This window comes from Strix uralensis, chromosome 3 (assembly GCF_047716275.1).
Source record: "Strix uralensis isolate ZFMK-TIS-50842 chromosome 3, bStrUra1, whole genome shotgun sequence".
NCBI lineage: Eukaryota > Metazoa > Chordata > Aves > Strigiformes > Strigidae > Strix > Strix uralensis.
In genome coordinates, this window is record NC_133974.1 from 62,751,282 (window position 1) to 62,769,255 (window position 17,974).

General features: G+C 36.1%; 1 protein-coding gene across 8 annotated transcripts in view; it reads left to right on the forward strand.

Annotated features, from left to right (window-relative positions):
- The window catches only part of AKAP7 (A-kinase anchoring protein 7), a 93,797-nt gene that overhangs the window by 46,042 nt on the left and 29,781 nt on the right, over positions 1-17,974 (forward strand). Inside the window, exon 8 of one of the 8 annotated variants that reach the window (XM_074862516.1) lies at positions 329-2,520. The exons of the other annotated variants lie outside the window; for them this stretch is intronic. Coding sequence (XP_074718617.1) covers positions 329-435 — 107 coding nt within the window. The 3' untranslated portion in view covers positions 436-2,520. Of the gene's footprint in view, positions 1-328; positions 2,521-17,974 lie in introns of those variants that run through there. 8 annotated transcript variants of the gene reach the window in all.

Sequence of the window (17,974 nt, forward strand, 5' to 3'; positions counted from 1 at the left end):
CGGTGCACAGAAAATACAAAAACAGTATTTACTTTTTGTGGCATAGTTTGGGCCAAACTTGAGTGTTATGCATCTAATAAGATGAAAAGATCTAAAAAGGTATCAGAACTAATGTTAGAAACAGAAATGCATACACAACAGAGAATGGCACACTACCATGGCTAATAAATGCTACAACACATATCAGCTTGGTAGCTGCATGTGTTAAGAGCATGTTTAAAAATATGGGAAGCATAAAAGATTGGTATGAATAAAGGCAGAGGTGAAACACCTGCTGAACTGCAGCAATATGCACAGCAGGTAAACAGGCTTTGACAATATGTTACAGAGCAGCATCCACCATCTTCAGCAGAGCCTGTAGATGTCTGCACTAGAAGATTTCTCTGCATCCACATGCCAGCCCCACAGGGTATGTATTCAGGAGTTAAAATTTGACATGACAGTGACAATAATGTTGAAGCTTTATTCTCAAAGTACAGTTCAGTTTATTCTTTAAAGAAAACAAAACATCAAGCCAACAAAGTGTCCTTCAGACCACCCACCGCATGGCAGCTGTTGTATGTCACCTCAAATCCCAAAGACAACCAGTGAATGCTAGAATGAGTTGAGCTTCTCAATATATACTCCTTCACCTGAATGATTGATTCAGTTCTTTATATCACAGTGAAGATGTTCAGTAGCCCCTCTGACCATCAGATCTTCTGACCATTATGTAAATCTTCTTATGATAAACGTGCCTTTAGCATTAAGTATCTTACTTAAATATTTTCAGAATCCATTCATAAAGATTTTTGTAGACATGTTTCAAAGAAAATTTGTTTATAGTAATATAATGTCAAATGAGATTATATACACATTAAAGAAAGTTATCACACGCTAAGCTGTATTCAGCCTGTAAACTGTGCTAAGGTTCTCCTGAGTGGCTAGTAAGGAGAAATTTATGTATCAGACTTCCCCTGGGCTATCTCAGGGGTAGAAAAACTTCAAGAAGCCTGTTCCTTGGTGGAAACCACCCAGCAGATTACTTACTTTCTGCACAGCCAGAATTCATATATCTGGAATATGTGCCAAGTTGGAGGTTAAAGTCCTATTATAGTTCTCCTTAACCCTTGCAATCTAGCAGTAGCAATATGGAAATTGAAATATCAGACTACAAACATCATTTTATCTGGATAAAAGCATAACAATGTGGTAGAAGGTAATGCTTCTTGCTGCTCAAATAATACCTCAAACAGATGCCTTCTTAAGTAGCAGAACATTAGTGGGTCAATTTACCTTTCAGTGGAACTATGTACAAGTTCGGTGTCCAGTCTGACCTTGTAATCAAGGTACCTTCTGCAGTCCATGGAATGGGAGACACCTACAGAAAGCTGTTCATCCCATACTAAAATGTGTGTGTAAGACAAGCAAGGTCTAAGAGGTGTCTAAGATAGGCAAGATGGGAGTCTAAGATACACAACTTGAACAGGTGTTAATATTTGTTAATTAACTTGCTTGCTAATTTTATATATATATAAATTTTTAACTAAATGACCAAAAGATACATTATATTTGCAAGCTTCACATTTCTGAGGGAGATCAATAACATAATGAACAGAACATGTTACAAACAAAATTTATTCTTTCAGATTGCTGCTGTTAGGGTATTTGAATCATTTAAATAACTTTTTAGTTGCTTAAACTTTAATAACCTTGAGTTAGGATTTAGTGGTGCAGTTTATGGTTTCACATTATATTTTATGATGTTAGCCAGGCAGCTGCTCAACACCCATGTCGCAAACAAAGAACAAGATACTCCTGGTGGTACCTTGTATAAAAGCTCTCTAGACTAAAGATAAGTTTGTCGGTAGTAGGTTTGGGGGATACCCACAAAGAAGAAAGAATTACAGAAGAATGGAGAAAAGAAGAAAAGACTCGGTGCCTCAAACAGAAAATAGATATGATAACATCACTGTATGAACTCAGAGTAATACTGAGAAGACTTAGAAGACTAAAAATAAAATAATTGGAAACCAATTGATAGTCTGATAGATTGTCAACATCCCTTAGTTTGCTCTTTTTAAAAAATGCGCTTAACAGTGTCAAGCAAAAAATACAGTAATACTTCACCTTCATCATCAAGGAAGAAGAGGGTTCAAATACAGTCTGCAATATGAAGACTGTATCTTTTTTTAAGTGGCACTGGCTTAAACGGAGAGAAAGCCTGGCATTTGTCTTCTCTGGATACTGTCCTGCTTCTCTATCTATAGATGGTTTAACCTAAATGTGATTGATTTTATTTGTACGGCAATTAAACATTTTCTCACATTGGGAACAGCAATGGTAACCAAGTAAATGGTGTTTTAATTGTGCAGATTCTACATCCCACAAAATTACACATATCGTGTGTTGGTTTCTTTTACTCTCCTTCTTACTTCCATGACAGTGAATCACTTCTTCTAAAATAATTAATCATTCTTTGATTTTATCTGTTATCTGTCCTTATTTCTTCTTTTTCTATAATTTCAAAATACTCGTAGGTCTGTTTCTACCACTTCTTAATTTTTCTTTCCTTGGTAGTCTATTTGTAGGCTAGCTTTTACTTTCTCCCCTCTTTTAGGTTGTAACTGCTCTTGAGTTTCTTGCGTATCTATGGCACTTTTCCCAAACTTTAATTAATAATACGGCAGTCATACTGCTTTTGGATAAAAATGTCTTGGGCAGCTTCCCAGGGGCTATTTCTTAACATTCGAAATTAGTAATTAGTTCACTGTTTGTGTTGAGTTTATCCACAGCTGCTGTGATTTTGTGCATGCAGGCAGCATGCTTAATAACTCTTGGCCTACATAAAAAGCAACAGGTATTGTGTGCTAATCAATAAAGTCTTTCCCTAAAGCAGAGTCAGGTGGTAGAATACTGACTTATAAAAATTATTCTTTTAAACATGTCAGAGAAACACTCACATTTTAGTTATTAACCTAGAAGCCAGGCTCTTTATGGACAGTGACTAGAAAGTGGCGATCCAGTGGTTTCTTACACACATCAAATATTTTCCATTCACTACTGAGAACAGAGTAGTCCCCTGTTGATTCCTTTTCATGAGTCTTAGGTTAAAACTTGATGAATGTTCTCTTTAGCTCTAGAGATATATCATCTTGTATCACTACGTTGGGCAGTTTCTTCTGTATTTGGTAATTTTCTGCGCTTGAAAAACTGACCATTAGTATATCATTTTTCATAATGAGATAGCATTTTTATATTAATTTTGTAATACCAGTTACAACTTAAAAGCTATAGTGAATACATTCTGTGTGTGTGGTTAAGGAGGAGAACAAGCTGACTGAGAGGGAAATAGCCAATGTAAATATGGTTTGAAAGTAGAAATTTTCATTTCAGAATAACATCTCATTGTTTTGAGGGCAAATTCTAAAGTCCCTGACTTTGAGATTTAATGTTAGCAAATGTGTAACAAACTGTTCATTTAGAAAGTGACAGGGAGCTTTAAAAACAGGAACAGGATATTTAGAATTCAATCATTCATCTCCTAATACTGAAAGTAGGTAAAACCTTCTCATCACCTTCTGTAATTCTGTGATTCATGATTCTGTGATTATGAGGTATGTAGTATTTGCTTTATTGTAAAGGGTAATTTTTGCAATTGTCTTTAAAAAATAATGTAATTCTATTCAAAAGGCTATTGTCCTTCTATTTTTCAACAAAAAGGTGTTTGAAGTAGTGATGTGTTTTCATACCAGAACTGTTATCAGTAGTTGAAAATAAGTGAAAATAAGATTTTCCACAAATGACTTTCAAAAATAGATGCAGACAATGGGATAAAACTGATGAAGTAAATCTGACAGGAAAGCACAAAAGCATATTTGACATCAGTAAGAATCTGATTCATGACTGAAAATCTGGTTGAGTATATAAAAAAGACAGAATTGATTTTTCACAACATAACATAGTATGTTATAAAATACAATTTAATAACGTCCAGCAACTTTTTTGTATCTTAAGTATTTCTGCTTTAAGGACATTTTTCCTCAAGCAGACTTTGGTGTCCAAACAACTAATTTATTCCTAAATTTCATATACTAAAAATGCATGGAAAATATGTAAAACATTAATTTCAAGATACATTAATTGCAAAAAGTAAACAGACTGCCTAGGAGGTAAGGAATAAATTAAATATGTAATATTCTTTCATTGAATAGATCAATAAAAGATACTTTTTTTCCTTAAAATATTCCTAGCTAGGATATTGCTTTTGTTGATACGTATTTATTGTATAGTCTTAACATCAAACAGAAGGTATGTTTGGTTTACCATAATGGAATTAAGCTCTTCTGCAGTTCCTGTGAGGAGTGTTTTTCAGTAGTTCGAAGGACATGAAGTGAAAGGAAAACCAGTTTTCCATTGTTCAAATGTCACCATTTTTCAATTGTTGATGATTAGTGTAGATCTGAAGAGCTTATCCAGTGTGCTGCATGGTTACACAGGGAGAGTCTACTGAGCTTCCTACCTAATCCCTGTGAGGTATTCTGAAATAAGACATGGTTGCAGATCAATAGAGATCTGTACTTCAGGGGTAATACAAACACTGACATAAAAATGTAGTTGTTGAGGAAAGGGCTTGTTTTGCTTAATACCACAGCTTACATTTCTCTTTCAGAACAGTACTCACCAAGTAATGGAAACAGGTGATAATTTAATTTCCAGTAATTTTCATATTCTAGACTATCCATAAAATATTTCTGAAGCCTCTAGTATTTGTAAAAGTAGTTTCTTCTCAGTGGAAATAATTTCAAGATAAAATGTGACAGATTTTAGAGAAGTATTATTAATGTGGCATATAGTGAGTGTCATTTCTTGCTTCCTAGAAAGCAGCAATGCGCTGTTTTTTATGGAAGCAGTAGAATGTAAGAACAAGATTACATCAACCACAGGCTAAGACATGACATTGTTGTCTTAATGGCAGCCTGCCAAATTACTTGAAGTTTCAATCTGTTCTTAAACACATCAGAAAGGGCCATCACAGTACCTGGTGAATACATAGTATGCAATCTTCTGTTTTTCAAATGAAAATCAAACATTTAAGATCTGAGTTAAGATTTAATGACAGGACAGAAATCTGAACCACCCTTCTGTTTATAGGACAGTTACACAGATTTTTTAGGTACAAACGGCTGGAGGGTGTCACTCATGCAGTATAGAGAACTTTCTGGGAGGGTGCGACATAAATTCATAAACATGTTGTGTTATTACATAGACAAAGAGTTTTCATTTCTTCTTAGTGAAGTATGTCTGAGTCTGCTTGTGGACCCTTATTTGTCAGCCATCCAGCTGGGGTCAGCCCAGCATTGAAAAGGCCCCACAGCCTGAAAATTTACCAGAGGATGTGGGTTAGAATAGAACCACTGTAGGGAGAACAGTGCCAAACCTTGCCATTTACAGCCAATAATAAATGGCTGAGCAATACATAAGAAATAACTTTTTTACACTGCCTTTCATGCTGTGTGAACATTCCTCATCTGTTCCATTGCAAGATTTAATGTGTTAACCACTCATGACATAAACTGTCTGATACAACTTTAGTTGTTAAGGTACCCCACTTGCTTGTGCTGTGGAACTGACAAGGAGGACTTGAGATCAGGTGGAGATGACAATGCTTAATGAAGCTGTCCTTCCTGCTTCTCAAGTGTTGGCTGCCATCTCTAGGCTGATGCTATAGTGTTTATCTATGTATTAATTTCTACACAAGCATCAGTAGGTCCAGAGACTTACATGGTACCAGGTCAAACATACATACATACATACTCATTAGACATACTTACAGACACCTGAAGTTAGGCTTCCAATTTTTAAAGTGCCTAAACATGTCTACATTGTATTTTCTGAGTCAGTGTGGATTCGCATCACTTGCATTCTGATCAGGTATATGGGTGTATGTGGTTGGCAGAGTGCTGAGATTGACAGTTTGAGTTGGCATCACAGATTCTGTTCACCTGGATTTGGGTCAGCTATGAGTATGGAAAGAGTGAGCTCCTCTTGTCCTCTCTAGACTGCATGGTTTTACTTTAGGTAAATAGCTTGATTTCTGAAGTGCTGAGACACTACAGTTGACTCTTTGGCACAAACTTTTAAAAACATCTGCTGTGACTTTGCATTTTACAAAGAGATTTGTTTTAAAGAATTCTGAGTAACCATCCACAGCCTACGGATTACAGCAGAAAGTAGTTGCTGAATGCAGACTGTTTATAAAACGTTTTACCTTTGAAATTGCTTATTTAAGGAAACAGTGAAAATGCCACACTTGCATTTAATACTTAGACACTGTTTCCATAGCTTATTTTTAAAAAATGTTTAAGGTGTTTTGCATCAGAAACCCTGGATACTGAACTTTATTGCTTTAATGAAGAGAACAAACAAAAGGCTTTCTTACACATAAAACTGTTCCTAATTAAATACACTTGGAAAGTGGGTCAAGCTGAACAGGAACAAAGCACTGTTATTCCAAAATAAGAGCATTCACATATGGAATTATTCAGAAACAGCTCTTAGTACTTCAAAATTCCCCGTCACTGTTAATCTGTTCTATCTTTTGAATGCAGGCAAACCCGATAGTTTTCCCTCCCCATTCCCATCTATTGTATTGAAAACACAAAACACATTGGATGTTAAAAATTTACATCACTTGATTAGAATGTCTTTGGCAGAAGAGGAGACTTGTTAGTGTATCTTTAATATTAGAAATGTTATTTTCACATGAAAGCAAGTAAAAGCAATCATTATTTTATGTGGCAAATATACCTACTGATGGATGTACTCTTTTAGAAGCATATGCTGAATTTTTTTGTGATCTTTATTATTGACGAATTCCATTTTATAGACATTGTAAATTCCTTTCCTGACATATTACCCAAGGTGTAGAGATGATAATCTCCAAATATCTCAAATACCATCCATAATCCGGATTAGCTGTTACCTCAGACATTTACATCTTCCAGTTGTCTTGCAGTTATCTAGTTATCTAGTCAGAGCTTCTCATATATTTTTTCTTTTCAGAAATATACAGAACATCTGGTTCATCTTTCTTCATAATTCATTACCCAGATGGGTTTGAATGAATTTAGTGGTTATTTATATTCTTGGGGATAGCTTTTCTTAATCTTGAAGAACACAAAACAGCTGAAGCCATAAACTCCAAATGGAGTTTAAAATATTATAGTACAATTCTTTCTATAACATACACATATTTCAAAGTAAACCTAAATCTGTAATTTGAAATACGGATGTGTAAATCGTAATTCCTTTGTTGTTTTTAAACTATTGTAAATAAATTCCTGTATCACCTGCATTTTTACTGCTTCTCTGTATCATGGGGCCTTTTTTGGCTTATATAACCAATTTTCACCATGATGCTGTAGTTATCCAGGTAGCTTATGAGGAACAAGGGTTAAAAGATTCTAAAAATTGAGTTCTTTCTGATTGTTTATCTGCTCTTTAAACTCTCTGAACACTTTCACTTTCTCAGTTTGGGACTTTAGTGGTACAGAGCCAGTGGTGGTGAGGCTTACACAGTGAAATTCTAAGGAAAAGAACATTATTTTGGGAGAACGGTGCTCTGTAGTAGGGTACATTTAAAGGTAAGAACTATATAGTAGCGTGCAATAGTTGAGTACAAAATATTTTTGAATATTTGAGTATTTTTGAGCTTCTATTTAGCATCACTCTTGTCTAGACTCTAGATGAGTTGCAGTGCTCAAACTCATGGAATTAGTCTGCTACATACATTTATAAGTTTGTCTTTTGTAGCAGTAGCTAGTCTGACTATTGCATTTTCATTTGAACACTTCTGTCTTCTGGTTTATTTAATGGAAAGAATCTGTAAGGGGTTGTATCCTGGCACATGTATACATTTTTTCAGTGTAAAGTTACATTTGTGCAAATTCAAATGTAATGGTCCATTTGAATGGACAATTATGTTAATAACTTTGTGCTATTAGTGCAATTATAGTAAGAATTCTCTCTACAGACTCTCTTAAGGGCTGTTTTCCAAACAAATTTTGGTCCACAGTCCTGGTCCACAGTCTTTTGCACCATGAAATATAACACATGGACTAAATGTATGTTATCTACCTGACTGAAAAGTGAATTCATTAGGTATATTACATTGACAAGTCCTGCTATTTTGTGTTAAAGGCGGGGTTTGTTTTATGTCCTCATGTATAAACAAAATTTACCAGTCAAAGGAAGAAAAGTCATTTTAGGTGAATATCTTTTGCAGGAATTTGGCCCCAGAATGAGATGCCTCCATTTCCAATTGTGTGCAGGGTCCAGTATCTCAGAGCAGAGTCAAGAAATTGCAGGCTGAACTGTGCGCTGCATTGAATAAGCCAGTGGGAAATGCCCAACAAAGAACTGTCAACACCTCTCTGTCTTTCTTTGATTTTTGAGATAGGCATATCACCCTACTCGGATCCAAAGCCCAGTATCCTCTGCTTACGATACATGGGTACTTAAATCAAGTTTCACTTTTTTTATTTTAAAGAGGAAATACTTATTACATACATATTTTGGTTACAATTCCCACTCAGATTGGACATCAGGGCTTTTTTCTTCCCGCAGCTTGGGGGAATTCAAGCCCCTGAAGGCTGGAAAGGCCACAACTGGCAGTTTAGCGTGGAAGCTGAATGATGCACCTGTGTTCTTCAAAGAGGCCCAGAGTAGCAAAGAATTCACATCTCATAGGGCCAAAGAATGAGCCACCACCTGCCCCAAGTCAGACTCTGTAATCCTGTGATTATTTCTTGCAGTCTTATGGAGGTCACAGGCTCCGTGTTAAAATGCTCACTGGACTCTTAATCTTATGGCCTATTTAGGAAAGGGAGTGTCCAGTTTTTGGATTCTAAGCAGGTGGACCCCAGGCTGTTCAAAGTGAGCCAGTTCTGAACATGACTACTTCTACTGCTGGACAATAGTAGAATATGTGGGTTTTATTCAGTTTTTGGGTGCAGGCACATCACCCTCGTCTAAATGCTCTGTTTGGTGCTTGTCTTTTTTTGGTATTCATTAGAGGCAAATTATCAGTATATAGGGTTGATATATATATGTCTCTCTGTGTGTTTGCATGTTTGTGTATATGCGCATGCATGCATGTCTACATAGCATAGTTCCTGGTATTTACTGCGAGGTAATGCAAAAAGTTCCTTTTAAGCAGCTCCTTTCTTGCTGGAAACCTTTTAATCAATTTAGGCACAGAAGTGGGTGGTGTTCACATGGAGGAGGTTAAGAAAAAGCTCACCAGAAAAGCATTGAATAAATATGGGTTTGGACAGTCTTTGGCTATGGGACTCGTATGGTACCTTGACATGTATCAAAGCTGCTTCCTACCAGTTGCACAGTAGACTCCCCATGATAGGCTTTGGACTGAGTACAGCCCAGATGTTCATTTTCTCATGTATTGTTACTACATGATTCATTGAAATGTTCCTTTTCTTTGGAAGCAGTTTGAGAGTCTCATACAGGGACATGTTTATGAATGTCCATTTAAAGGAGCATCTTTTTTGATTGTTGCATGTTGTTATCTTTTGTATGTGGGCTTATTTTTCAATCTGTGCTATCTTTTTCATTCTTACATAAAAGCTTCATTAGCAGTCAAATAAAAAGTTCATGTTTAACATTGTAATTAAAATAGATAAATCCTATTTTATCAATTAGTATAAAACAGCAATTTAAAAATCAGAGCAGATGCTGAAGCTGATAGGTAGGTGATAGGTGATTTCTCCTATCTCCAAAACATATTTATCACTGCTAAGGATGAAAACAAATGTCTTTCCCTTCTCTAGGAGAAAACGCAGTTGTAGTTTGTACAGTACAGAGAAATTTTATGGAAATAAAGAGAATCCAGAGCAAACAAAGGAAACCATTTTACTTCTTTTAAATCCTGTTTATACATGAGTATATTTTGTAAAGAAATGTTCTTCAATACATTGAGGAAGGCAGAAAGAATCTGTTATTTCACTCAGTAGATATTGTATCCTCTCCTTGTTCTGACAGCAAATGCAGAATCACATTCCCTTTTTTTTTGACCTTTATAAATATCACTGTGTCCTTGGAGTAAAGAAATATGTGGGAATGCCCACTCAGTTACTTATGTTGTACCGCTTAATATAGGCATCTCAGTCAAAACTCCCAATTCTTGAATTTCTTTTTAAGAATTAAAATATGTTTCTGAAAATGATATAATTTTTGTACAAATATAATAAATTCCAGTACACACTTTCCTCATAGTTATAAAACTTAAAAACTGAGATTGAAAGACAGTAAACATGTTTCTAGATGAAGACACAAGAAAGTCTTCTAGGTGTAGTGCTAGCTGGCTTTTTTTAAGAACCTTCTAGTAAACCACTCCTACCTGTTAGGCTCACTTTTGACTCCATAGATTTCTAGAAGGACTTTCAGATTAAGCAGGTATCACTTCTACATCTTTTTATAGAGATGTAATAGAAAATCATAATGCACAAGCTTTGCTTCACTTGTTCTTACTTTACTTTTTACTTCTTCCAGGTATACGTAACATTATTGTCAATACTCTTATACATAATGTCTTATGAAATAACTCATTGATTTGAGTTTTTTTGAAATGTGTGTATTTTAATTTTAAATCTGTAAATATGTTCTGTTAATGTTTGAGTCTCTTGGGTAAGTAGTATAATTAGGTTTACATTATTATAATGAACTCTATCTCATCCGTAATTGGACACCAATGGAAAACTGTCAGAACTATTTTTTTAAATCAATACTAAAATTAGGAGGCTGTTGGTCTGTAGCAAAAGAATGGCTGGGTTCCAGCAGAAGTTTCTGTTATCTTTGGGGCAGGACATGATTTTTGTGTTGAGTTTTTCTGAGAATAATGTATGAAGGGGAATAACAGAAATCTCTGTATGACTAACCAAAAGGAGTTTAGTTCACAGTCATCTGAGAAAGCAAAAGCTGGATGCCATTCCCAGTTCTCCTTTCCTTTCCATTTAGAATGAGTTTTCTGCTTTGGTCTCAAGAAAACCTTGGAGCAGATTACCATAAGAAATGAGTCAGTGTTACTGCCTGTCCTGATCTTTTAGTAGAGACTATCTGGCACTTCAGGATGATGAATCTGATAGATTCACACACAGGCAGCCATGGCAGTGTAATACCTATTAGTTAAAATTACACCAACAGTTACCCAACTTTCAATCCTTTGGTAATGTGTTTATGATATGTTGATAAACCATATGCTAAGGGGTCACCTGCAAGTGATACAGATTATTCAGTACACTTGCTGCCAAGATGCATTGATAATGAACGCATTTTTATGCTTGTTTGTGAGAATGAACACTTCAAATTCCATGCTGTTTTCCCCTTCCTTTTCATAGTGTAAATTAAAACAAGAAAAATATTGTAAAAGGAAAGAAACAGCTTTTTAAAATTACAGTCAATGAGTGATTGCTAGACTGAATGTTTACAGTATTTTAGAATATGTGGGCTAGATCCTGAAATATTTTCCATTTGCCCCATTTCTGTCTTTTTAGGAAAGACTGAGAGCAGAGTTGTCCCTGGAATAAGTTTGTTTTAACTGGTATTCTCAGAGCAGAGCTTAACAGTTTAGCGCATTTGCTGTCTGCAAAAGATTGTACTCAGTTTATCAGTTTTAGCTGGTGTAGATACAGGCTTAACCTTGTACATACAGCTTTAAATTACATTGTGCATCTCAGATGAAAGCCATGGTACTGTACATAAATCAGATAAAACATTTCAAACAGGAGGGCAGCCTGAAGGGTCCATACTTGATTTCTGTTTGAAACTCAAGGTGGAGACTGCTGAATTTCTGAAAAACAGCTGTTGAAGCTGCTTGAAGTATAAAGTCAGAGATGGTTCCATAGTGCAGCCTGATCTCTGCTGTTAGCCCACTTGGCTCTTCGCTGAGCTGAATGGCTTTAGGTAGGCTGAAAAGGTGATGTTCCTATGGCGTCTCACAGGTGTGTGGTACGGGCGTGGAACAAGGACATTTTGCCTGCTGCCAGCAGTCAAAGTCCTGGCAATGGTGGAGAATTAACCGCTTGGAAGACTGAGCTGCTTTCTCATCTCATTGACGTGGAGGAGCCAGAATTTCTCTGAGCATCAATCTTGGTCATCGATCTGACTTCCTGCATGTTTCGTATGTATGCGCCAGTCAAGCACTTAAAATTGAAGATTCTCTGTACAGAACCTGGTCACTGGTCAGAGCATCCTTCTTTCTTTCTGATCCATTCACAGACCCTCTTCCCACTGTGGCTGATCTTTTCAAAGGACTATTGGCTATAAAGAAAAGGACATATTTAAGAATATATTCAAATCTAAAGATTCTTTTTCTGGAAGGCTTTGAGGTGAAATGTGTTATTTCAAAGGAACAGGAGTCAAGGGTTAATCCTTTTCTTCCAGATGTCTTTTTTTTTTTTTTTTTTTTTTAATAATCTGAACAAACAGATTGGTTAGGGTGTGTTCCTTGATTAGCTATACAGTTTACTAAAGCAAACGACAGCACACAGGCAGATTTCAGTGAACCATATTAAGATGCAGCAATCTAGCAAGTGCTATGAGCTGACAACATCAAAACCTTCTTAATTGTGGGGTTTTAAATACAAGTTTTACATGGTTCCTTTACTGACTTCATACTACTTTCCTTTTTTCCTCCCATGAATCATGAAAAACCTTTAATACAATCTTAAAAACAGCTGTAAATGCACAGTAACTAGCATTGGTCCCTTCATTTCTGTTCTTTAATGCTAAGTATTTATTTGCACAGCACCAAATACCACGTTTTCACTGGCATACCAGAATAAGACTGTATTTTCTTCAGACTGTAAAAATAGATATTTAAGGAACCTTCTGCTGTTGTATTGTCAAGTACCTCTTAAATAAATGAGAATTCTATGGGAAGGACTACCTTAAATCTCAACTCTCTCCTGACTTGCGTTCTTACCAGTGGCTTTAACAAGCAGGAGAAAAGGAACTTTGTAATATTCTCAGAAAGTTAGAAAAATCTGGGCTCTGGAGCTCCAAATGGAGATTGGGGAAAAGTTGCAATACTGAGGAGTGTTGCAACAGGAATGGAAAGGGGGCTGAAATCAGGGCCTGCCTGTGCAACCTTACACCAGCTAAATTTTGGGCACATTCAGTGAGCCTATTTATATAAGTGTTCCAAACCACAGAAGAACTCTAGTATAGAACGATAATGAAGAGAGCAATAGATCAGCAATAAAGTACTGGCTGGGGTCAGTGGCATTAGCAGATCTGACACACAAAATTGTGGTACAGTGGCAGTGCATTTCACTAACTTTCTTGACAAACTTTGAAGGGAGAGAATATTAGTAGTCACCATTTATTTAATTTTTTTTTCCTTTTTAAAAAGTTTATTCAGTTTACTTGTTCTAGTGGAAAATTAATTTTGATTTTTTTTAACAAGAATTGTTCTTCTAGGCTATGTACAACACTCAGTGTTCCAGAAAGCAAGTTTTAATATAATGTGATTGATAATGTATGTACATGGCAAAAAAAGAATTCTCACTGTTCTGTGTTCATATTGCATTTTATTTTTAAATGTAAAAATTTGTCATGTTTGAATGGAGAGCAAGGGAAGGAAGTACAAGAACAGACCTCTATCTTCTTTTTCTTGGTAGCCAGGTTTCCCTGTTTTTCAAAATAAGCATTTAAAAATGCTAAATGTAATCAGGAAAGTAAAGAAAATATTCAAAACAACATTTTGGAAAAAAATGGACGTCCTTTTAAAAAAAGGCAAACAGCGTAGTGATAATTTGTTGGAAATTTAGGTATCAGAACAAAGTCATTACAGCCTTGCCACTGCCACATATTTCTCATTTATTTTTGATACACATGAGAAAAAAAAAATCATTTTACTATAATAAGTTGAAATCAATTTATATTCTCCTTAAAACTTTTTTGGTGTCCTCACAGTCAGGTTAACTTTCAGTAAATCATCATTGGACAATGATAGCTGTCTCTAGCTACTTACTGCTTGGCACAATCATTGAGAGACTGCTAGGCTATGAACACAATTCTTTTCAAACTTCATTATCTCAACTGTTCAGTTCCCCTTGAAATTTTAGAAGGCAAAAGTATATAAGCACCAAAATTTTTGCCTTTCACTCAAATTGCACTATTTTTTCACGCATGGCATTTAATAATTTCTATTAAACTCTGAGATTCAATTTCTTTTTGTGATTTTGGAGGGGTTTTCCCCCACAATAACTAATGTATCCTTCAGTTTCTGGTCCCCCTGCTTTTATACATTCCTTAATCTTTCTTTTCCACAACAGCAGGAACTAGCTGAATATTGAATTAAATGAATGCTTGATAGGTGTCAGAGGCATAGGCCTGTAAGGTGAGCCTTGGAAAGACCCTGAAGTGTGAGCTATACCTTGCCCCAGCTTTTCCCATTGTCATTGTCTTGGGGCTTATCTACAGATCTCATATGTCAAGGGGGACACATTCTTGCATGCTGGCATCCACTATGAAGTCCATCTCATACCCCCGCTTTCAGTCAGGCAAAATCACTGCAGGAATAGATGGGATACCTCAGGACATACACATCACAGACAGACATGTCCACTCTGCAAAGAAGCGTTCCGTGAGTACGCTGCAGAGCTCGAATATATTTGGGGTTTTCACCCAGAGGTGCTGTATGGCTTATTCTAAACACAGCTCTGAATGCATTCCTGAGGGTAAACAATCTGGACAGTTGGCAGATTTGGTCTTGAGCCTCGCCTTGAGGTTGCACTTAGAATAGAAGGCAGGCGTATGGGTGGCTGGTGTCCCAGCCTTTGCTGAAAAGGTACAGTGCATTCAGCAAATGTAACTCACAGAAATAGTGATTTACAGTGAATAGGAGCAAGATTCTCTCTCTAGAAGGCAGTGTTGTAAAACACATATTAGTGGTGAGATTTCCCTGGAAGTATTTTAATGTGGTTTTAAAGAGCATAGCTAAAATAGTCACTTCTGTTTTAGAATGCAAATGCCAACTCAGTATATTTTTTTCTTTATAGTACATGTTTCCAGAAATATTCTTAAGCCATTAAAGAATAAGAAAATCAAATACTTTAAAATTAATTTAGTCTAGTTGTTTAAGGTTTTCCTCCAGAAACATTTAATTGCAAGTGTTTTCAGAAGGACACAATTAAAAATTTGATAGGATTACACATTGCATTACGAACCAAGTATCAGAAAGAAATGGGAGCATAGTCTGCACTGTCAAACAGAGTAGGAAAATGTTTTCATTTTGGGAAGTCCAACAGATGATTTGTTTATCCCTGGTTTTTCTTCTAGGTAGGGATTGTAATTCTGGTTTGGTAGGTGCTCCCAAAACAGCACTTAACAGTGATACACTGTCTTCTGTGCTCTGTGTGTGTGTGTGTATGTGTGTTTATATACATTGGCTTGGGAACAGCTTAGGTTCTGAGTGCAGAAATACTTTTAAGTTGAAATGCAGATCAGCTTTTCTTCCTCACCCACTTTTTACATAATTTGCACCACAAGCATCATCTAAAAAAAGCTTTGCTAGGTTCCTTCTGGATCAGCTGAACAGTATTCAGGAGCAATAGGAAGGCTGAAATTGCCTCTGCTTAGAATGAATACCTTCTTGTTTCTTTTAGACTTTATCTGCTCTGAAGAGGGACACTTTCCAAGATTTGAAATTGTAATTTCTGCTTGGTGGAGGCCAGTAGTTCTGCTGGTTTTGCAGTTTGTCTTGGCTAGTCTAGGCAACCATCCTTGATAAAGGATGGCACCTTGCCATTCCTTCCCTGGAAAAATTCCACCCCTCAGTTTCAATCCCAATGTGTCCTCCAGCTTCCCTGCCTCCCAGCAAAACACATATCAGTGTCTTTTGGGGCTTCTTAATTTTTAATGATAATTGGCTGTTTAGGCCTCATATGGCTAGAGTTAGTATAATTCTATATCCAGTCACACTTATGTGCCTGAAACAGTTGAAAGCTTTGCTGCTGTGGGGTAACTTCTGTCAAAACGTACTTTGTATATCTCACCAAAATTTCATGAGATGTCAAAACAGAACAAACTGCAGGCCTTGAGCTAGCAAAGCACTGAAAATGTGATCAGGCCCACTTTTGTTACTGAATATATGCCCAAATATTTAAGATGGACCATATCTAGCTCTTCAGTTCGTGGTCCCTATCCTCATCTTTTAAGTTAGAGCATGTATACTGATCTGGCCAGTGCTAAAAGGCAAGAGCCCTCCTTGAATCCTCTGTTTCTTCTCTGTATGCACATTTGTGCTTATGTACTTTGTTAGTTTTGGCTAAAAGATGACTTGTAGATGGATGGAAGAGGTCTGTCACTGGTTGTGACTATTCCAGAATTGCGTAAGAGGGTATTGTCAGCCTGACATCCATGGATTGCCCGCACTACTTAGGAAGCAATCAGTAAGAACTACGGTTATTGCATGTTTTAGCAGAAGGATGCTTTGTTTTAAGTACAAGAGGACTGTGTGCTTCGTATGCTGCTTTGTTAAACATGATTGTCAAAAGATGACAGCACTGGGAGTTTTGTATTCATTTAGGTACTACGTAGATGTGATCTGTCTGTATAGATGGAGAGTATGCCTACATAAAACTGAAAAATATGTTATTGTTTGGTGTATTACTTGAACATTCCTGATTTTTTTTTTAACTTTTCCTGGTGGAGAATAATTGTTTTCTTGCCTAAAATATTGCCTGTGATCTTGTTTTGATCCTGAGCAGAATGAAAGATACTGCTCACTCCTAGAAATAGTCTCTCTATGCTTTGATGATTGGCTTCACTTATGCCTTGTAGTATTCATGTTTAATTCACGTTGTAGAATATGGGTCATGTTCTTTCCTTTTTGCTCTTGGTTAGGCTAATAGCATCTCCACAAGTGAGGCAACTGCACAGCTGAAATGGATTTCTATGAATATAGAACTTAATAACTGTTACAGTTATTATAAAAACTTGTATACCATCCTGATTTTTTTTTTTGTTTCTGCTACTGGAAGATAATAATTCTTAAAACAGTAGATGATTTAATTATTGTTAATAACAGAGTAATGATGGAAAAGAAGAATATTACAATCTGGCAACCTTATATTAATGCATCTTAGTTTTGGAATAGTACTTAGCTTAAAGGCAGTTCTGTTTTCATAAGGAACCATGCCTAACAAACAAGTTAAATATATTACACTTGTTCTTCTCAGACAAACTGACTTGTCTCTGTAAGAAATACGAAATATTTATAGGATTCCCCAGTCTTAGATTCTTACATCTCAGAAAACAAACATATAATTTCATGAATCAAATAGTAGCTTGACTATGAAGCACTAGACATTTTTGTGGAGAATTTCTGCCACCGCTTAAATTGTTGGTTTTCTAGAAGGTGTGTCATATAAACTAGAACACTAAAAAAGTGCAGGTTAATAGTAACAGAATTCATACCCTCATTTTGTGGCAAATGGATTCTCTTTTCGGCTGTAAATATTAGACTTTAAAATATTAACAAGAATATAAGCCTTATCATTTATCGGTGTGATAAACGATTGCATGCTTTATCCATCCTTCGTATTAATATTAAATGTTAAGAACCATTGCTATCACAGGCTCTCTGTTATTCAGTGGGTGCTCAAAATGTGTCAGTGACTGCAGGTATTGTGCAAGATTAGGTCTTTTAATAGAAAGTATTGGTGGATTTGATTTCTTCTGAATTTTTGTTTACATTGTGAATGCAAAAAAATTACTTTCAAAAACAAAGTGACTGCAGACGTGAAAGGTGCACCATTTGCCAGTGCACACAGATGACCATTCAATGAAACACTGGTTTTCCTGGATATACTAGACAGGAAATTGTGTGCAGACTTTCTAGACTGTAATCCCACAATTTCTATGTATACCTGCATGCCTTCATTATTAGCCTAATGACAGAAAGCTTGTGGGA